This window comes from Pipistrellus hanaki (genome assembly GCF_964339955.1).
Source record: "Pipistrellus hanaki genome assembly, chromosome: 2".
In the NCBI taxonomy this organism is placed as follows: Eukaryota; Metazoa; Chordata; class Mammalia; order Chiroptera; family Vespertilionidae; genus Pipistrellus; species Pipistrellus hanaki.
Window position 1 is genome coordinate 108,108,469 of NC_140504.1, and position 22,157 is coordinate 108,130,625.

Here is a 22,157-nt window from a genome sequence, read left to right on the forward strand (position 1 = left end):
AAATTTCCATGTTGCTGAGGACACGCATGACACAAAGTCTGGCACTGGAGCATTGTGGCAGTGTGGCATCCCTCTTCTCTGGTTAATAAGGCCAACACACTGGAAGTGGGCAGTGCAGCATTAGAGGGACACTGAGTGTGAAGTGATGCCTGCTGCCACCCATGGATCTCTTTTTAGGCCAGACCCACCTGCCTAGAACTCTGTCCCTATGGTGTGGCCCATTCTGTCCCCTGTTTGTTTCTGTAATTAGTAAGGAGACAGTTCTTCAAAATTACTAACACAAGCTGTAATAGGATTCATTTTAACATGGCACTATGTTTGGGAAGAACTCTATTTTTCTTTTAGAGTCTTAGCATCTTTTTAAAAAATATTTTTTTTATTGATTTCAGAGAGGAAGGGAGATGGAGAGATAGAAACATCAATGATGAGTGAGAAACATTGATCAGCTGCCTCCTGCATGCCCCCTACTGGAGATCAAGCCCTGGGCACGTGCCCTGACCATAATCACACCATAACTTCCTGGTTCATAGGTCGACATTCAACCTCTGAGCCATGCCAGCTGGGCTAGAGTCCTAGCATCTTTAGGCAAGGGTAGTTTCCTGGCCACAAGGCTCCTGTTGTGTGAATCGCAAAACTGAGGCTGCAGTTTGCAGGCAGGGAATGGGGGTCGCATGCTCCCTGGACTTTGGGAGTGAGGAGAAACATACAAGCTGCTTTGTCCTGTGACGAGCACAGCTCAACCAGGCCAAGTACCAAGTTTCAGAAACAAAGCACTGAATACTGCGGTCGGGAACTGCTGACACAGGCCCCTCACAGGCAGGCTTCTTCAGAGCTCTCCTTGAGGCCTTACTTTATGGACACAGTCTAACAAGAGTGAGTGCATTAGCCTATTGCAGTGGAGAAGGCTAGTCCAAAACTCAGTAGGAAACTGGTGGCAAGGCAGGAGATGGTGTCCCCAGTCCTGAGGGCAGGGTAGTCTGTGTGCATTCTTAGGGTTCTGGGCCTCAAGCTTTCCCTGTGTTGTGCCAGTTGTACAGAGACTGGGTAAATTGTCTCGGGAAAGAGTGCATTGCAATTGCATGGCAGGTTTCAAACTAAACTGTCTACCCACTGTCTCTCCCATCCTGTGCTCCAGCTGCCCACTCCTCTGCTCAGGCTCAGGACCAACCAACCACCATGGTGTTGCCCCTGTGCACCCAGAACTCCCCGTCCCGCCTGCCCACTGCCAGCCGCAGGCCCCACTCCAAGGTGTCCCTGCAGCACCTCCACCAGCCCCCAGTGCAGACCATTGGTGGCGCCCAGTGCCCCTGGCCAGCCATCCCACTCACATCAGCGGCATCGGCCGTCACACCTCCCAATGTCACTGCTGCCAACCTCAACGGGGAGGCTGGAGTGGGGACCGTCAGTGGCCTGTCTACATCCAGCCCCACCAACGTGAGATGCAAACCAGACGAGAAGAAAACTGAAAAGGTAAGCAGCCAGCCCATCCTGGGTGAGCTGGTTATTGTAACTCTTTGGCACGAGACACCAAAGACCTTTTGTACAATTAAGGCTTAAAGGTGGGTACCAGGTACATGGCAGACAGGGAAGCCAGACCAGCAAGTGGCTGGTTGTCACAGTGGATTCTAGGCAGGCCACAGGTCCAACTGCCCAAGCCCAATTACCATTTTTATGCAAATCATAAAAATGTGTCTTCTCCTCAAGATGTGTTCATCATTTACTGGAAAATCATTGTGCTATCCTCATTTTGTTAGAACAACACTCTCTTTGCCATGCACCAGGATATTATAACATAACACACAAACCTGCTTTTGTGTCACAGGAGTGGCAGCCATGCCCTCCCTGTGTCAGCCCTGAGCAGGCACCACCGCTCAGAAGCACCGTTCAGGCCCGCTTTCTGAGGAGAAATGGGAGCAGGATGCCAGCCTGAGTTGCTATGGGTGGCATTGCTAGCTCTTCTTTTAACTGTGAAGGAAGTAGGCTTATTTTCACAAAATAAATCTGATTCCAATGAGCTTGCCTCAGTTGCCACCCATCTAGACACTGGATCAATCAGGATTACACTCCAGGTTTCTAAATCAATGCTGTCCAATAAAGCCATTTCAAGACACATATCTAATGTGAAATCTTCTAGTAGCCACCTTTTTTAAAAAAAAGTTGAAATAATTTTAAAATAAAATTAAAACAAATTCATTTTAATAGTATAATCTATTAAACCCCATATCCAAATATAGTATCATTTTAACATGTAATCTATAGAAGAAACTTGTTGGTGAGAGTTCTACCTTTCTTCAGCCAGTGAGACAGCCCCCATGCTCAGGGGCCACCGCCCACCTAGCGGCTCCTTGGAGTGCGGGCCTAGGTCCACAACAGGGACCCACTCTCTTTATCGGCCTTGTTGTATGAAAGGTTTATGCTCATTCTCTCATCTTGACACATTCTGTAAATCTTTTCAAACCTTTCTTTGTGAAATCAGTCTATTGAATAGAGTGTGCTAACTAGGGCTTGTATGAGATCTTAACCCTGGATTGTGTATTTACAGGGAGAGCAGCCTCTCGGCTCTTTAGGAACCACATACCTAAGCTGGGCTGACTGCTCAGTCCATCAGCCTAGGAGCCCCTGGAGGCACACCCACCACCCAGCTCCCTGTGGATGGTGGGAGTCCAGGAATCCCACAGAGATGCACACACCAGATTCTTCAGGGCCTCCCCGATGCTCAGGTCTGATCACAACCTCTCGTCCAGTCCAAAGGAAAGTAGTTCCTGTGCAGCTGGTGTGGAGGAGACCTCAGTCATAACTGCTCCTGCTGAGCTCTCAAAGCTCAAATCCCCAGATATTAATAGGCTTGCTAGGTGTGAAGTGAAGTGGTTGCTCTGCGCTTTGTGTCTATGTTTGAAAGTCACTTGGGTCTTGATCCTTCAACCTGCAGCCTTGTGAGGAGATGTGCTGGGCCTTTTAGCTGGCAGAGGTGGGGGTGGTTCCACCCTCTCACAAGGACATCTTTCCTGGAAAACAAGATCCCCTCGGCCTCCGAAACGTTTCTGGTACTTTGCCCCAGTTTCCTCTCTCCAGTTAGTGAAACAGGGCTGGTTTCATTCATTGTGGCTCATTGCTGGGCAGGATCAGGCTCATAGGAACCGACATGGTGAGTGATATTATTCACCACCTTTGCCCTCTTAAGTGTGTCGCTAATGAAAACCAACATTGGGTCAGTTTTTGACAGGCCCAACCGGTTAGACACTTAGCAAGTGTTTGCTTTCATTCAAGGCTTACTCTCCGTTAATAGTTCCCCTATGTCAGAAGGAGCAGTTGAGTCCAGGGCCCCTCTTAATGAAAGGCTCTTCGGATGAAAGTGCTGCTCCCACATGAAAGCAGCTTAGCTCGGATGACTCCCCGGGCTGGGCCTGGCAGTGGAAATGCACAGGCCTACAGCAGCTCATACTGGCCATGCTTGTGGCTGGGCACAGACTCCTCGAGGCACAGGAAGCAATTTATGCTTTGCTCCCAAGTAATGGGGTCTGGGAAGTGTGCCATCTTCCTCCATGGACAGATGGGTAATTCAGAGGAGAGCAAGTGGACCCTGGACTGGGCCGACCTGCAGAACACAGTTCACCTGGATTCTGACACCTCAGCTTCTTTCAAATTCCATCCTCTTCTGATCATTCTCATGTGATAACAACCATACAGTACTTCACGATGGTGGCTCCTTAGAGAAATTGAGGAGTAGTTGCCAAATTAAGATTGGACCTGGATGGAAGCCCAAATCAGGACCCTTATTCAGGGAGGTGCTGCGTGGCAGGGCTGGAAAGGGCACGGCCAGCTGCCACCTGTGTCTGCACCTCTAAGGCCCTCAGGCTGGGTGTGCGCCTCACATTTCCTGGAAGCAGCCTGTCTTAAGAATCACATAAATGAGGAAGAGAATCTAAAGCATCCCACAAAGCTGTGGGCTGCCTGTCTGAGCCTGGCATGCTGTCAGCCCACCATGTGCTAATGGAACTAATAGCTTCAATTATAACTGAGCCCCAGAAATCTGGCATCCCCTTGATGAAGCAGACTGCTCCCCTGTGTGCCACTCACAGACCTGCTGCTGCTCTTCCGGTGGAGAAAGTGGATTCTATTCATCTGTTTCGTGTCTAAAATTCATAAGTACCTGAGCTCGGCATACCTGCTTGAATAATAAAGTGCTTAATCTTTCTTGTTCCGTTCCAGACATTCTTCAGAAGGGTGCCAGATTTTACAAAAAACGTTATTTGAATGCATTTTACTTAATCTGATTTGTGGTAGCACTGTGTTTGTTCTGCAGAAATGCCAGAGGCCTGTTGGAAATCCAAACACAAGGCAAAGTTAGCCAAACCTGACAAAGTGATTGCATAGCCCAGGCCCTTAGGAGGGAGCAGGCTTCTGATTTCTGACTTTCTGCCATTTGACCTAATCTCCTATGAAGCAATTTTAAAGGAATTAATGTTATGCTATAGATACTACTAGGTTAGCAGAGTCTTCCTACTTCAATGAAAAGATGATGGCATTGAGCTGAGGTGGCAAGAGAACTGGGTCACACATTTCTACAGCTTCTTGGGTGCTGAGTCCAAAACAATTTCTGGAGAATTGAAACTCCAGCACTTTAATCCTCCCTCATTGAACAATATTAAACCCAGCCAACCATGCATCAGCTCTGGGATGGTGGCCTAGGGAAGACAGCTTCTCTCCTGGAAACAATGGGAGTGCTCCCCATTCTGTGTCCGGGCTCCTCTGAGGACTTGGAGGTGACACCTGCCCCGGCTGGGGCCTCTCTTTGGTGGAGGAGCAGCTGCGCACTGGGCTCACAGCCACTTGTCAGGTGTGGGCTGGTGTCACATTCAGAACATGGAGTGCTCTGGGGGCTCTGGGTACAGGACAATTGCAGCGAGGTCTATGCCCTCATGGTCCATTGTCATGGAGGTAAAATAGCAAGTACAAAGGCTGAAGACAGCCCAATAGGTTGTGTGATGTGACAGAGCAGAGGAGAGAGAAGTAGTCTTCCTAGAGTGGCAATCATTTCAGAGAGTAGGTGGTTCCAGATGGCCTAAGAGTGTGAGAGGCTCCTGGGGAGGGATGGAGGTGGCTGTGCGTGGGGAGGTGGGGGTGGCCGGTCCTGCTGCAGCTGCCATGAGGCTTGTCCACCTGCCCCAGGTTCCCTCTTTCACTGCTAAGCTTGCCCCAGAGTGGGGCAGAGTGAGCCTGTCAGAGAAGCCCCTGAGCACCAGGCTCCCAGGACTCTTTCCTGGGGTCTCCTCACTGTCATACTGCTCCATCTCATCAACAGGGCTCACTTTACTCCTGGGGTAACCAGTCCCTCACACCAGCACCGCCCCACCCCCAGTGTCAGAAAGTCCATGTAAATGCTGTCCCAGGGGCATGCAGGTCAGGGACTGGGCTGTGGGGGAGAACCCTTCCAGGCCTTCACAGAGGAAATCTGTCCCTGCTGGTCCTGTAGGCTGGGCCTGCTCGCCTCCCCAGCCTGGTAGCATTGCCTGAATGATGGCAAGACTGAGAGAGACCCTCAGGGAGAAGGTGTAACTGACAGTGACAAAAGGGCCCATGTGGTGCTCTGAGCCACTTAGCAGGGTATTTCAGAGGGAAATGAGCATCATGATCAGAGGCAGTGTCATATGCAAGCAATTTAAAAAAAAATTATTGATTGATTTTTTAGAGAGAGAGAAACATTACTTTGTAGAGTAACATTACTTTGTTGTTCCACTTATGCATTCATTGGTTGATTCTTGTATTATGTGCCATGACCGGGGATTGAACCCACAACCTTGGCATATTGGGGCAACATTTCAAACAATTGAGCTAGCCGGCCAGGGTTTGGTCAAGTAATTTAAGTGTTATTTATGTCCTCGTGGCCTTGTCAAGTTCCACACTTCTGTCTCTGTGGCTCTTGCTCTTTCATTCCTTTTCTTTTCCTCAGCTCCCATGAAGCAGGCTAGCTGTCTCACTGATATATTCGAGCTTGCATAATTTGGATTCCCTAGGCTGTTGCCTGCCTCACATCCCAGTTATGCCTTAAGATCAGGATGGGGACTTCTAGTTTCTGAACTCCCCATCTGTGGGAAATGTGATCTGTTGATTTTTACAAGCCAGCCATTTGGTTTGATTGGTTATCTAGAAGTCTTAATGCTTCCAGTAAGAATATTGAAGTTCAGTGTTTGGTATCTCACAGAATTCTTCTCATCAATTATTTGAATGCCTGATTTGCCTCTCAGTTGTACATGTTTCCAACATTTCTGTAACTGTTTTCACTGAAATATTTGGGATGTGCTTTCATGTTTCCATCTCACACTTGTTTATTAAAACTACAGCATGTGTGTATGTCTATGTGAATGTGTGTGCATGTATGTATGTGTGTTTATGTGTGGTGTGTGTGTGTGTGTGTGTGTGTGTGTGTGTGTGTGTGAAGCTCATGGAAGATCTTTGTGCTCTAACATGCCATCACAACCTGTGAGAAGGGAGAGCTCAGTGATGAGTGGAAAATAACCCTCCTTCGTCCCTGCACTAGGGATGGCGGGCAATGTGGTGGTACAGGAAGCCTGGAGTCCACATGCAAGGACCTGGGTCCAAGGCCCCATCCACCCATGTCATCTCTCTGAACTTGAATTTCCTCAACTGTAAGTGAGGTAACTGTGCCCTTAAACAGCTGTTATGGAGAGGACTGTTTTGGACTGAATGTTTGTGTCCCCCCAGGTTTGTAAGTTAAAGGTCTCCCCGCAATGTGAGGTGGGGCCTTTCAAGGGTGAGTAGGATTTGATTAATCAGAGCCTCCTGATGGGATTAGTGGCCTCTAAGAAGAGGAGGAGAGGTCTCTGTTCTCCCGCACACACAATGAGGAAAGGCCACATGAGGACACAGTGAGAAGGCAGCCATCTGCAGCAGAAGAGCCCTCACCCCTCATGAGGAACCTCACCATGCTTGCAATCTGACCTCAGACTTCCAGTTTTCAGATGGTGAGAAAATCAGTTTCTGGTGCCTAAGCTTCCCCATCTACAGTATTTTGTTGTGGCAGCCCTAGCCAAGGACAAGTGCATTAAAATAGAAGTGCATACAAACCACCAGGCACATGGTTGATGTTCTCCATGTCTATGCGCTTGACTTTGTTTCCTCCTTTGTAAAAGAAGGTGTGGGGTATTACTTCCTAACTGTCTGAGAAGGACATGAGAGAGTAGAGCCTTTGGAAAAGGGCAAGACCTGCAAACGAAAGTGGATAGATGAAGACATCAGGGAGAGGGTGGGCATGGGCTGCCATCACTGGGAAGCTTGGGAAAACGAGCCCCCACCGAGGCTGTGGACTGCACTGCCTGCACAGCCTGGGGCTGGGGATCAGGATAGCGTCAGGGTGATGGCCCATAGGTCATGCTTAGAACTCCAGCTCCCAGTTTCTGCCTTGACCTCATTTCCTCCTTCTTTGCCCCTTGAGCCCTTGGGCTCACCTGGCCCCTCACTTGAACACAAGAACCAGGACATGATCAGCTCTGGCTCTCTCCAACTGGGGCTGGGCAGAGGGAGCTCCACAGTTCTCCATCTCAGAGCTTCTGATGTCTTTTGAAGTGGCAAATTAAAGTCCTAGAGCTCATTGGAGATGTTGGGGCTAAAGAAGTTTCTACGCAGGAGGGCCAAGCCTGAGAATTACTGGGAAACGGGGAGTCCAGGTGTGTTTGCAACAGGGGAGAAAGCAGTTCTGGGAAGAAGATCTAACTGCTGTTCAGAAAGGCCGCAGAAGAAGCCATCAACAGTGTCAAGAAGTTCAAGAGGAGGAAATAAGGATGCCAGTGCCCTAGAGGCACCTGGTTCAGGGAGAGGAGGGGTCCAAAGGAGGTCATTGTCTCTTTTAAGCACAATTTCTGGTCATCACCATGTTGTCACTAGGGTCCCTCAGGCTTTCTACTTGGCAGGCTGAGTTTGAGTGAAATGTGGAAAATATGTTTATTGTGCCTTGCTTCTTACAACATTCCCACCCTGAGGCCAGAATGTCTGTGCTTCTTCAATCTTGGATCTTCTGAGACATCCCCAATGACTTATCAGGATGGACTGTCTCAGGGACGTGGAGAATATTATCAGCCTATTGTTGCACATGAGGCTCCCAGAGGCTCCCAGATGTGCATCTGGCCCTATGATCCTATTTGCATCTTCCTTTGTGGGGGAACCATGAGACGTGTACTTCCTCTGCCCTCAGCCGGTGCCAATAGGAAGTGAATGCTGGCTGGGGCCAGATGAATGGATGAAGAGCTGTGGCATAACCCACTGGAGCTCTGCATCCTCACAACCCTCTTTGCTGTGTGCCAGGCACTTCACTGGGTGCTCTGCATGTCATCATCCTCAGTCTTCTCAGGAGCACTAAGCACTGCTCTCCAGGTGTCCTCTTGAAGAGGAGCCCAGAGGGGCGGAGTGCTGCCTGTGTCACCAGGAAGACATGGGACCAGCCAGCCCATCTTGTCATCATGCTGTCCCTGCCAGAGTCCTATCATCATCTTTCTGTGTAAATCCCCATGCCCTTCCCTGAAATGACTTAAACAAATGAAAGTCTGAACAGTGTGTGCATTTACAGTTATCAAATGCCATACTGGATTGTGTGCATTGTCTTAGTTCTCAGGACAAAGCAGCAAAGTTGCAGTTAAAATTTGAAATTGAGTTCTGGGTTCAAATCCAGATTGTGCAACTTATTAACTAATTGCCTTATGTCTACTTTAAGAACTTAATGAGCTAATGTATGTACAGACTTTAGAAGAGTGTCTGGCTCTGTTCTCAAGAAACAGTTTCCGGGATAATTTGTGAGTGAGTGAGTGTGTGTGTGTGTGTGTGTGTGTGTGTGTGTGTGTTTGTGTGTCTGTTCCATTTTATACATGAGGAAGCTGATTCTAAAAGCAGTTAAAAACTTGTTCAAGTTCAATCAACTAATAAATGATGCTGGCAGATATGCCATCTGTCTCCAAGGCAGCCATGATGTGGCTGAACATCTTAAAGGTCCTTGGGATGATAGTATCTTCCTTTCCAGAGCTCTTTTCCTAAGCAGGTGCTCAATAACCCTGTTTCCTGCTTTTATCACCTTCCCTAGAAGCTGTCCCTTCTCTGTGTTTTGATGTCACTGCCTGCAGTCCTCTGCAATCGCGCACCAGGCTACACAGATGGCCATTGGCTTCTGCCTGATCACCTGCAGGGATCGGAATCAGAGTCACTGCTTTTGTCCCTGTTTCAGAATCTTGGCGGGTGGGGCCCCAAAGTTACATTTTATCTAATTCCCTGGTTAGTTTTTTGTTCACCAAGTGGGAGAGCCTGCATTGTCCCATGTGCTTTCCCAAGACAAAACAAAGGTTAATGGTGAGACACCAAGTGATGGAGATGAAATCCATTTTATTTATTTAACAAAAATGTATTGGGAACTAACTAGGTCCTAGGTATTTTGCAGAAACTTAAAAATATCCAAACACATCATAAAAACAGTAATATAATCAATATTTGTGAGATGCATTCGTGGTTTAAAAAGTACTCATATCTTTCATTTCAACAACTCTGTGAGGCAGTGTCTATGCATCTGGGACTCGGAGGAGGGCCTCCTGTGGCCAGCTGGGGCTGCACCGTGCTCCTGGCCCCTCAGCCCCGCTGGCATAGATTATGACAGGAAAGTGAGATAGGGATCTTGGCTATGTAACTGCATGGGGAGCTGGGGAGGGCTGCACAGAGGGGGGCTTGTCCCCACTGGGTGGCAGCACTCCACCCTCATTTGGGGGCAGAGGGAGGATGAAACTGTTGACATGTCTGCCTCCCATGGCAGGACTTGTGGGGGGCATTTTGTTCCCACAGTGCAGACTGTTTGCAGTCCCCACCAAGGTTGAAAAGTGATTCACCCTGGAGGGGGATTTGAGCCACAGCTGGGGACAGCAGAATGCTGATAAGGTTGGGTAGGAAAGCAATGATCCCTGAAAACTAACAGAAACATCATTCTCTGCAACTCACTGGGCCCGAGAAAATCCCTAATTTGGTCCTGGTCCTGGGAGAACCCCAGCAAAGCTATCTTTCTTTAACGTAACTCTCAGCCCAGAGCAACCCTAAACTGCATCCACTAAAGCCTCATTCTCCCCAGGATGTTACCTGTAAAGTTGACCATGAGTCTCTTCCCAGTGCCCTGGAAGTGCTCATTAACTAAACTTAACCTGCATTACAGAAAAAAAGAGACCCCAGGGAGGGCCTGGAGCGGTCTGCAAACTCGGTGCTCGGTGACTGCCAGGACACTGATGCCACAACAGTTTGTAATAACCAGATGCTTAAGGAAGGCATTGCCAGAATTCTATTGTGGACAGTTCTCCAGCCATGATATCAGTGTTTGCCATAATCAAATTAAGAAAATGATTTACTCATGGAAAATTAGGACAGGAAACTGTCCATTGCAATTACCCATCTCTTTCCAAACAGCTGAGGCTGGACTTCACTGTGACATGCTAAGTGTGCCAGTGGCTCTGTCTTCTCTCAGCTCCATATACATCTCACAGCAGTGCTTTGCAAGCAAGAATGTGTTGATCAAGTCTGTTCTCTGCTCATGAAGAAGAATAAAAGAGGGGCTGGAGAAGGCTAAGTGGGGGAAGTGTGCCAGCAGGAAACCAAGGCCAGGGACTTAAGATTTGGGGGCTCTGACAGCTGAGCCCAGAGGGCCATGGACCATCAGATAATACCCATCACATTTATTCTGTGTCCTCACAGCTCCAGTGCCCTCCCCTAAGTGTCTCAGTTCATGCAGAGCCAGACACTCACTGCCAGCTGCCAACACCTTTCGGTAGTGTTGACAGCAGAAGCCCTAGCTACTGTGTTTCCCCGAAAATAAGACATCCTCTGAAAATAAGACCTACTTACAGGTTTCCTTCTGAGTGAAATATAATGCATCCCCCGAAAATAAGCCCCCCCCCCCCCCCCAGGCTAAACATGAGAGATTTGGTCCACTGATTCTGAAAGAAATGGAGTCACAAGAAATTCACCAGGAAATTCAGGAATTGGATTGTTATGATGATGTTCCAGAAGATGATTACATGATTGTCATTGAATAAATGAGTAAATTCTTGATACTGTAGGATTCAGTTTGTCTGGTTTGTGTTGACAACTACCGTACTACCGTACCATATACAGGTAATAAATTTCCTTTATTTTCATTTAACAATAAATGTGAACCGTATTCTTCTTCATGGAAAAATAAGACATCCCCTGAAAATAAGACCTAGCGCATCTTTGGGAGCAAAAATTAATATAAGGCACTGTCTTATTTTCAGGGAAACGGTAGGTGAGGGACCAGGATGTCTTGAGGCAACCTCTGAGCCAGATGCATGATGCCCCCTAGTGGCTGAATTACTGAAATACGCCCATGCATGTTTTTGTCGAGGATGCTGAAACAGGGCTGACAAAGGCTGGCATGGGCAAGCAGGTGGGGTTGCACAGATTGGGTTGCCCTGTTCCCACCTGCTTGCCCATGCTAGCCTTTTATCATTGTGGACAGTATTTAAGACATCTGCTTCCATCCTTTCTTTCAATATCAGTGCTAGGAGTAGAGAAAAACGTATGACTTGTTCATACTACAGTGTTAATGACTTAGCTTAAAGATGTTACTACATATGTGTATTTTAAGGAAGTTTCAGCACACTGACTCCCCCAGTAGCTTCTAACCATGCAGACAAGGAAGACAGAAATAGGAAACCTAAGAGTCCGGTGAGCTGGGACTAAAGCAGACTTTTGGTAGCCATCACCGATCCAGAGGTCTAGGTTAAGACTCTTGTGCACTGCCATCCCTTTACACCATATCCCTAGATCTTCTGGCCACCTAACTTCCATTGGACATTAGAAAACTAAATTCCAATAAAGCCATGCCAGTGCCCAAATTCCAAAGCAAGCACATGGTTCTAAAAGCACCTCTCTGTGTGTCCACATTTTCTTCCCCTCGCATGCACACAGTCACGCACACCACACATGTGGTACAGCCCCAGGTGAACGTGATTCTTCTATCCCACACGGAGAATATCCCCACAGTGTCAATGGCAGCATTTTCCACACTCCATGTTCTCTACACTGGCACCGCCGGGGAGGCCGAGGTGAGACGCCCTGCACACCCAGTGCTGCACAGAGTTCAAGGAAATAGAAGTGCAGACACCCAAGGACACTGGGCTGGTGTCACCAGGGCAGCCTGGCTCTCAAGCCTCTGTGTAGAGCACCTTGGAGTCACACAACCCGAGAGGAAGGGGAGATGCTCCTGCAGAGCCGAGTCCCGACGAGGACCGTGCTGAGTGTCCCCCCCGCAGGTGGCCTTCAGGGTGGTGCCGGGGCTCCTCTGTCAGTACTTGGAGTGGGTTCTAGGCCCAGAGAGGGGTCTGTGTGTCCCTAATGAGATGATGCTGAGACAAGCTTCATTATTGTAAGGGCAGATCCTTGTGATTATGTTGCTGGCTTTGTATGTGTGGAACCATGTCCTGAATGTTGTCACATCCCTGAAGGTAGGAGAGCCGCTGCCGGGTGACAAGATTTCATGGTATATTCACCAGTGAGGGAATCCAGGGCATAGGGGAGTTGCCCTCACCGCAGTCCTCAGCACTGGGACAAGTGACTGGGGGATGTCTGAGGTGCACTCAGGTACACAGGCGCACAAGCTCTGCAGGTGTCCCTGGTGGCCCAGATTGTGTGCAGGGGATGGTTTGCAGAGAAGGCTGTGTCCAGGGTCTCCCCCGCTCACCACCAGCCCCTCACCACCTCCCACACTCCACCCCGGGCCACTGAGGTAGCTCATCGCATAAACCCCAGGGCAGAACAATTAAACCCCAGCTGTGAAGGTTAGAAAACCAGGTGAAAAGCCACATTATGATGACTGCTGGTGACCCTAAAGGCAGACGAAGTCCTGGATGGTGAGTGGGTGTGCTGTCAGGAACAGCCCCTTCCAGCCTGCCCAGGGGGCTACTGATTCTGTGTGGGCCACTTATGCAGCGTTTGGGGGAAGGAAGGAAAACAGGAGTTGGGAAAGCTTTCGATATTAGCTTTGTTTTCTTTCTCTAAACAGCTTTCCCAGATTCTGTTTAAAGTTTCGAAAAGGATTACACACCTTCCATCCCCTATCCCCTGCCTCACTAACAACAAGGGCACTTAGAAGCATCCATCCAATGGGTTTCAATATTGTGTGTCTTTCCAGAAAGAGAAGAAGAGTGGGCTGCTGAAACTTCTAGCCGGGGCATCCACCAAGAAGAAGTCTCGCTCCCCACCGTCCATCTCTCCCACCCACAACTCCCAGGTGGCAGTGGACGCCTCGCTCCAGGCTGCAGTGGGGCTCGAAGTGTCCTCACTGTCCCTCCATGGCTGCGCAGGGTCCTGCCCCATAGAGAGCAAGATTCAGGGGGCGATGGGGATGGAGCCACTGCACAGAAAGACGGGCTCCTTGGACCTGAACCTCTCATCCCCTTACAGGCAAGCCCCTTTCTCCATGGCTGCTGCCCACCCTGAGCCCAAGCCATTGCCCAGAGAGAGGTAAGGCTGAGGGCCAGCTTCCATCCTCTAAAACCTCGCTGTGTGTTGATCTGTGAAGTCTGGAGCCACTTTTGGGGAGCAGGGATAGCAGGGATTTCCTTAGGACTAAATTGACTATACACCTTTTACTAGCCAGGACTACTCAGGTCCTGACCTTGGAGGTGAGCATCGGATAAAACCAGTTTGGGAATAAATGGGAGAGAATTTCATGTTCTGAATCCATCTGGGTCCTGAGTTTGGGATTCATCAGGAAATTGTTCAGAACTGATGGGATATTGAGCCGAAGAGCGTAGAGAGGAGACTGTGTCCATCAATCCTAGGGAACCCCTGGAGTAGGCAGCTGGGCTAAGTCCCCATAAGCCTGTGCACCCCACACAGGAAGCATTTTTGTTTTGTTTTTTTAACTTTAGCCTATTCTGACATCTTAAAATTAAACATTACCCCCAAATTGGCTTCAATTATACACACACACACACACACACACACACACACACACTGTTGGGTTGAACCGCATGAAATTGCTGACATTATTTTATTTTATTTTATTTTTAACAAAACCAGCAATTTCTTAGAGTTCAGCCTAGAGACTTAGGAAATTGAGTCTAACTGAAGTGATGTGGTCCATGAAGCCGTGATTGTAGGGTGAGGTTGCTTGAGTTTTACAAGGGGTTAGTTAGAGGATCAGATTCAAATAAGGACTGGGCTGTGGTGTGGGGAAGGGGGAATGGCATCAGCTCGGGGTGACGGGGCTGTGGTGTGGGAAGGGGGATGGCATCAGCTCAGGGTGACGGGGCTGTAGTGTGGGGAGGGGGATGGCATCAGCTCAGGATAAATGGTGCCATGGAGAGAGGTTTCACATGGGTCCACTCAGCACACCTTTTCGAACAAGAGCCAGATAGTAAGTGTTGCAGCTCACAGTCTCTGTTGCAATGCTCGCCTCGCCACCAGGGCATAAAGGCCATAGACCACGTGGAAACAATGGGGTAGGTGTTCCAGCAGACCCTACTATGGACACTAAAGTTTAAAGCTCATGCAATTTTCGTGTCACGAACTATAATTCTTCCTTTGATTTTTTTCAACCATTTAAAAATGTAACATTCTTAGCTGTCAGACCACACAAATTAGGTGCAGGCCACAATTTGCCAACCAAGGTCTTGATGAAGAGATTTAGAGCCAAGCCATTGGGGTGGCTTTGAGATTCTGGGCCACTGAGAATCAGTCTCTCTCCAAAGTGGTGGAGGGAGAACATGGGCCAGCAACAGTTGACTTCTGCTAAACAGTGAAAGTGTAAGTGTGTCTTTACACCTGCTTTTAGAATAACTAGGGTTTGCAGAATGCTCTGTGCAGGGTGAGGGGTATTACTTCCTAACTGTCTGAGAAGGACACAAGAGAGTAGAGCCTTTGGAAAAGGGCAAGACCTGCAAACGAAAGTGGATAGATGAAGACATCAGGGAGAGGGTGGGCATGGGCTGCCATTACTGGGAAGCTTGGGAAAACGAGCCCCCACCGAGGCTGTGGACTGCACTGCCTGCACAGCCTGGGGCTGGGAATCAGGATAGCGTCAGGGTGATGGCCCGCAGGTCATGTTTAGAACTCCAGCTCCCAGCTCCTGCCTTGACCTCATTTCCTCCTTCTTTGCCCCTTGAGCCCCTGGGCTCACCTGGCCCCTCACTTGAACACAAGAACCAGAACATGATCAGCTCTGGCTCTCTCCAACTGGGGCTGAGCAGAGGGAGCTCCACAGTTCTCCATCTCAGAGCTTCATTAACACTGTAGTATGAACAAGTCATACGTTTTTCTCTACTCTTAGCACTGATATTGAAAGAAAGGATGGAAGCGGATGTCCTAAATACTGCCCAGCCCACTGCCCTGGACAAGGCTTGTTTGCTCCGCCCAGATGGGCCAGTACCAGGCCGGTGAGCCATTGGGGCTGAGAGAAAATGAAGTCTGCTCAATGTTTTCTTACTCAGCACCTTGACTCTCAGACATCAGTATGTTACACCTCTCCCCCCCCCCCCTCAAAATTTATTTAAAATCTACATTCCCTGCCCCATCCCTGGTGTCTCAGCCGGAGGGACAGGATGGACACAAACATCTGGGCCCAGGTCCTGAAGTCTGTGAGCCCCTCTGAGAAATACTGGCTTGGGACCTTTTGTTTTATAATGAGTTTCCTGGTTTCATTAAAACTGGAATACACCAGGGAAAGGCTCCACATAGAACTGAGCCCTCAGGACAGCCTGCTGGTGCGTCACCTGGATGCTGTCTGCCAGAGGCCATTTGTGGAGGGAGACGGGTGGAGGCAGGGGAGGGGCAGGCCTTTATAGCTGGCTGATGGCCCAAAGAAGATGAGGGTAAAAAAAGTCTCCCACATTTCCCCACCCGGCCAGTGGGCCTGGACCATGGCCCGGACACTGCAGGGAGGAAGGGACACAGGGCAGTGTCTCCTCAGAGACCTCTCTATCCAGGTCAGGCCTCTCTAGGCCACCACCACTGTGCAGATCGCTAGGATCCTTCACTGCACCCAGGGGTCTCTGCAGCCTTCGGCAGGAGAAGGGAAGACAGAAGGCCCAGAAATAGTTTGGGGGGGTGGGAGGGGCGAACGGCAGTGGGTGCGTGTCGTCATGTCACTCAGGTGTGCAGAGAGCATGGAGATGGCCCAGGGCCTCTGTGCAGGAGCCACCGACCTGCTGTCCCCACCCAGCCCCGCACACACTTCCACTTCTGTCGTCTTTTATTGCCCACAGGAGAGGCATCATCGGGGCCTGGTCAGCTGCGACTATGAGCTGAACGTGGTGGCAGCTGATTGCTGGGAGGCTGATGTGGATGGAGCTGCAGGTCTCACTAACCCCACTGCCCACTGCCAGCCTCTCCCTCTGCCAGCAGTGTGGATTCCCGGCCCCCGGCTGCCCTCCTCCACTTCTGCCCTCCTACTGCCCCAGCAGCCCAGTCCCACTGTAGGCCTGCAACTCTCTCCGAGTCTCCTAGCAGAGGGACCCATGGCGAGGCCATGGGGAGAACGTGGCCTGGGGTGGCTGGATGCGTGCCCTTCCAGGTGGCACTGGCCCAGCCCTCCTGGTCAGTGGAGGAACCATTACTGAGCACCTTGACCTGGCCAGGACGAGTACTCCCCAGAGCCTCAGCCTACCCAAGTCTGTCGCAACCTTCAACTAGGGGCTTTGAGGGAGTGAGAGTGGCTACTCCCTGCCTGCACCAAACCCATGCACAGTTAGTTCTTGGACTCTGTCCTGGAGCCCTGCTCCGTGCCCAGCTGGATGGAAAGAGGGTGAAGGTCCAGTCCGATGTCAGCACACATGCCCCTGTGAGTTCCCTGAGGGCGGAGAAGGTATGGGTGGCTAGAGTGGTAGGGGCAGGGCAATTCCTATCAGGCTGGGACAGTGAGGGGTACAGCACAAGGGCACCTGCTAGCTTGTCTTTGATGGTGTTTTAGAAGAAGCTGGTCCTCAGATCGAGCACAGCTTCTCTTCAGCCTTCCTCCTCCTCCTCTGAGGCCTTGCCTGTGGACAGGTGTGGGTGTGGGATGTATGCCAGACCGCCCTGTCCTGGTGCTAGGGCGCTTGGCAGAATGCGGGGAGGGTCAGACCACTGTCTCAGATCCGGGAGCTGTCAGGGCAGCTCTCAGGGACAGCACCCTGTGTACACCTGACCTGGCACCTGCTGAGGCCCCCTGGGCCCTCCGAGGTCTGTGCTTGGTCTGGTTGGAGCTCAACCAAACCAACTACCCCTCCAGGTGCCCCGCAGGTCATGTCACCACTGGGATCATATGTCATGTTGGTCTGAAAATGAAGGGTGAAGAGTTCAAAGGCCACAGGGAGGGCCAGGTTTTGCAGGAATGAAGTGAAACACTGGGCCTTGTTTATGAAGAGATCTCAGAGGGTCAGTGTCCTGTGCCACGATGGGGACACGGACACCTGTCTCGCCCCTGCCACTGGGATGCCGAGGTCTGAGGTGGCCTGAGGGAGGACGTGACTCAGAGAGGCTGCATGTGGGTGGAAATATCCCAGCTGCCTGGAGCAGGGTTTAAAAGGCATAACAGGGAAAGGCTACTATCAAATTTTTAATAAAAGTGAAAAAGAATTATTTTAAGTGGAGAAAAGTACCTCCAAATTACAACAATGTACCAGAGGGGAAAAGGAAAGAAAGAGATCTTGCCAGCAGACAGCGGGCCACCCCTGGGTCATTCTCCAGCCTTCTGGGTCAGGCTCACCCACTGTGGTGTCTGTCCCCCCTTCAGGTACCGTGTCGTGGTCTCGTACCCGCCCCAGAGCGAGGCAGAGATAGAGCTGAAGGAGGGAGACATTGTCTTTGTGCACAAGAAGCGTGAGGACGGCTGGTACAAGGGGACCCTGCAGAGGAACGGTCGCACGGGCCTCTTCCCGGGCAGCTTCGTCGAGAGCTTCTGAGGACAAAGTCTCTACACTCCACTCACCAGGGAGGAAGGCCTTCCAGGAAGCCCAAGGTGCAAGGAGAGGGCCACCACTCCCCAAGGTCTCAGGTCCCTTCCAAGGCCCCCGCAGGGGTGTGGAGGTCGTGCCTTCACCCCCAACTCCCAACCAAGAGCACATCTTGGGGTTGTTCTTGGATGGAAGCCTGCCACCCTGTGTGAACTTTAGAGAAGTGAGTTAGGAGGAGGAAGATGCTCCTTGAGTCCCCTAGGTGGCTCCCCAAGGGGCTCACTGTGTAAGGCTGCCTGCGGACACAGAATGTCTTCACAGGCTGTCTGGGCTGTGGGTGGGGTCCAAATTGCTTCATTGCTCTCTTTATACCTCAGTCGCCTCCACCTGCCCAGCCCTGGGAAGCCTGGCTGTGCTGCCTGTGGGGCTCCCATAGCTCCCATGGCTGCTCCCCATCAGCATTGGGAACAACACTTCTGACGGCCACTGCCCTTTGCTTTGCTTCTTTCTCACATCTTTTTAATATAAAGCTATTAGACTTTATATATTTATAATCAGTCATACATTGCCTATTTTCATACATCTGGTGCTGCCTTTTTGTAATGACTTGGTTGAGTTTGAAAGAAAAAAATGTCCGGGGAAACATCAAATGGGCATAATTTTTATATTTACAATATAAACTTTAGAGAATTTTGGAAATCCCACATTCTCAACACCACAATGCCCTGAACCACAGGATAAGAGGGAATCCATTTAGGAAATTCAAGGGAGTTTGGAAAAAGCCAATTTCTTTGAATCTTTACCAAAGCCCAAAGCTCTGTCTAGACAGCGTAATTGTTACTCAAGAACATGCAACTTCAGGAAAAGTGGATATAATCGCCTTTTGTGTGGCAATGAAAAGGGCATGAAAGTGGACCCTAACCTGGAAAAGCAGAATTTCCCTCTTATTTTTTTAACTAGAGTGACAACAATTCATTTTATCAAACTATGATTTTTAACTATTGAAATGTGCAGTTTTTATCCCAGTTCAGATGTAAACCTCCACAATTTATAAGACCTGGTAAAGGTTTTCCTTTTTATAATGCACTAGAGGCCCCGTGTACAAAATTCGTGCATGGGCGGGGGTTCCTCAGCCGGACCTGCACCCTATCCAATTTGGGATCCCTTGGGGATGGCCAACTGCTGGTTTAAATTGGTAGTCAGACATCCTTCTTGCAATCCAGAATGACTGGCTCCTAACTATTCGTCTGCCTGCCTGCCTGATTGCCCCTAACCCCTCTGCCTGCTGGCCTGATTTCCCCTACTTTGCCCCCCTGCCAGCCTGATCACCTCTACCTTGCCCCCCTGCTGGCCTGATCACCCCTACCTTGCCCCCCTGCTGGCCTGATCACCCCTACCTTGTCCCCCCTGCCTGATCACCCCTACTTTGCCCCCCTGCTGGCCTGATCACCCCTACCTTGCCCCTCTGCTGGCCTGATCACCCCTACCTTGTCCCCCCTGCCTGCCTGGTCACCCCTAACCTCTCTGCCTGCCATCCTGATTGCCCCTAACTGCCCTCCCCTGCCATCCTGATCTCACCCCCCAACTGTCCTCCCTTCCCAGTCTGATTGCCCCTAACTGCCTTTGCCTCAGCCCCCACCACCATGGCTTTGTCCAGAAGGAAGTGGGATGTCTGAATGATGGCCGATTGACCTGGTCTAATTAGCATATTACCCTTTTATTATATAGGCTGGGTGGCGGGGGGAGCCTTTTTCATAAGTAGAAGATACTCTTGGCATACATAAACACATAATCCCTACATCTGGACTGATAACCAGCCATATGCACTATACTGCCAAACCGGTCATTAAAAACTTGAACCACTTCCTAACACCTTACACCAGAAAGCTATTGCCCTTAAAACCCCTCCTTAGCCCCCACCTTAGGTTCTGCCTTCACAGTTCACTCAGAGTAGGTTCCGATTGATCAATTTCTATGCCAGTCAGTGTCAAAAGCTCCACCTCCTAGGCAGCCAGTGACTTCTCAAAATTCACCCAGATTTGGTTCTTATTGGTCGGTTTCTGTGCCAGTCAGCATCTCAGGGCCTATCTCCAGGCCTGATCATAGAGGCGGGTCTGATCAGCAGCCACACCAGGCTGCTGGGAATTGGGCTGAACTGACCTCTGGGAAAGAGAGAGGCTTGGTTCCAGGCCTTGCCAGCAGCCCCTGTCACTACTGATCAGCCCTGCCTCCCTCTCTCTCTCTCTCTCTCTCTGAGAGGTCAGCAGTTCTGTGCTTGCCTGCTGTGCATACAACCTGGTGTTTGGTCAAGCCTTTGACCATTTGAATGTTACGACCCTGGCTCTTTATATATATATAGATAACTGCTTCCTTGTCAGGCAGTGTGAATCTGGTCTAGAGAGTGGAGGTCATGGGGTAGCAGAAGTAAGTCCTCTGCAAATGGGGAGCTGGGAGGGAACCGAGGGAGAGGTGGATGGGCAACTCCAACCCTGGGCCCCCACAGGTGGGGTCCAGAACACTGCTCATCTCCACAGATGCTGCCTCACAGAGCCCTGTCACAAGACAGTCTTGTTTTCAAGAGACTCACACCTTAGGAATACATTCTTATCTGTTCAGAGTCACAACTTATAAACTCTCTATATACATTTTACAGATCACTCAGGTTTAAATTAGGCTGAGTAAATTAGCTATCCCTGATTTTTAGGGATGCAACAAAACATTCCCTCACATGGAGTGATGCCTCTGAAATACAAACACTTATTTTCAGATTTCTTATTTGGGGATGTGATTGGGATATTTGTTACTGCCAAGTGGCTACCATGCTGGTGGCAATGTTCCTATAGAAAGGCTCATTTCCTTGCTAGTAATAGATTGAATAGGTTTGAGAAAGTTCTTCTAAATCAAGGAAATAAATGCAGTTTAAATACAGGGATCCCTTGGCTCAAGTTAATGGCAACCATCAGTTGCCAACTTAGTTGCCTACTTTGCACATCAATCATGTGCATGCTTAAAATCATGTCATTGACAAAAACATGCTGACTGGGACAGGTATTCTCCACTGAAACCAGAACTAACTCACATTCTCACATACTAAGAAGAGGCAAAAAAAAAAAAAAAAAAAAAAAAAAAAAGCAAACAAACAAACAAACAAAAAACTGACAGTAGTCATCATGCAACAGAATAGACTAACTTGGACCTTCTTTTCTTTCCTGCCATGACCCATATGGTGCTCTGGTTGATAGAAGTGCTGAGTAGCTCAGTGACTGTGGGGGAAGCAGCAGCCATGGGGTCAGCACCCCTCACAGCAGTGTGTTTGCAAGGCATCTGCTGGCTTAGCTTGAGGCTGAGTCAGGGGTGGCCATTGGGACTGACTTGAGATGTAATGCCCCCCAGCCAGGCACCCTCTTCAGGAGGGGCTCTCAGGGCAAATGCTGGGCACTCAGAGGGCAGGCAGTTGCACAACAGGCCCCATGTTTTAGGCTGACTGTTTTCAAACATGTTCAGTCAGACCCATCAGCCTTCGTGACCATTTAACCCACGGACAAGAGTGGGAGCAGGCTTAGACCCTTCCTTCAGGCCATCTTGCCTCAAGGGACACACTCCTTTTGTTTTCTAAGGTGAAACAACACCTTATCTGAAACCCTTACATTCCCTCCTGGCCCAGGGACTCACTCAACTTGGGTGCACAGTGGCATTTAGCAGCCAAGGTGACTTGCTTTGAGGAGCACAGTGGAATCCACTGAGGGAGGTCACCGAGGTGATGGGGATATGAGGCCACCAGAGGACCATGGGAGAGTTGTGGTGAGACAGAGCTGGACAAGAACCCCCTGATTCTAGTGCACCAAATAAGCTCAGTGGCCCAGCTGGGAATAATTTGTACTTTGCACAATTCATACACACACACACCGTAATGGTTTTGTTATACACAAATGTCAGTGTGTATGACTTCAGAAGAATTTACAGTGATGACAAACTATGATGCTGTGTTTCTGAGTCTTTAAATAAAAAATGAACATGGAGAGGTCTTGTGTCTGAGTGGTAGGAACAGCAAGGGTGGGGCAGGGGCCCAAAGGGCCTAAGCAGAAACACCAGCTTGATAGGGGAATGAGCAGGCACCACCTGTGTCCCCACTGGTGCACACTCCTGTCACCTCAGAGTGCTCCCTTGTGGGAGACATGGGGTCTGTGTCAGGGTGGGGGGCTGCTCAGGAAACAAAGGACGTCAGAC

At 49.8% G+C, this 22,157-nt stretch overlaps 1 protein-coding gene across 4 annotated transcripts in view; it reads left to right on the forward strand.

The window, feature by feature from the left end:
* The window catches only part of SH3RF3 (SH3 domain containing ring finger 3), a 217,958-nt gene extending 198,300 nt beyond the window's left edge, over positions 1-19,658 (forward strand). The window contains exons 8-11 of one of the 4 annotated variants that reach the window (XM_084872442.1): positions 1,136-1,470; positions 13,187-13,518; positions 16,268-16,353; positions 17,771-17,925. In XM_084872442.1, the coding sequence (XP_084728568.1) occupies positions 1,136-1,470; positions 13,187-13,518; positions 16,268-16,353; positions 17,771-17,817 (800 nt within the window). In that variant the 3' untranslated portion in view covers positions 17,818-17,925. Of the gene's footprint in view, positions 1-1,135; positions 1,471-2,542; positions 2,950-13,186; positions 13,519-16,262; positions 16,354-17,770 lie in introns of those variants that run through there. The other 3 variants (XM_084872443.1, XM_084872441.1, XM_084872444.1) reach the window with 3 other exon arrangements.
* The last annotated feature ends 2,499 nt before the right edge of the window (positions 19,659-22,157 follow it).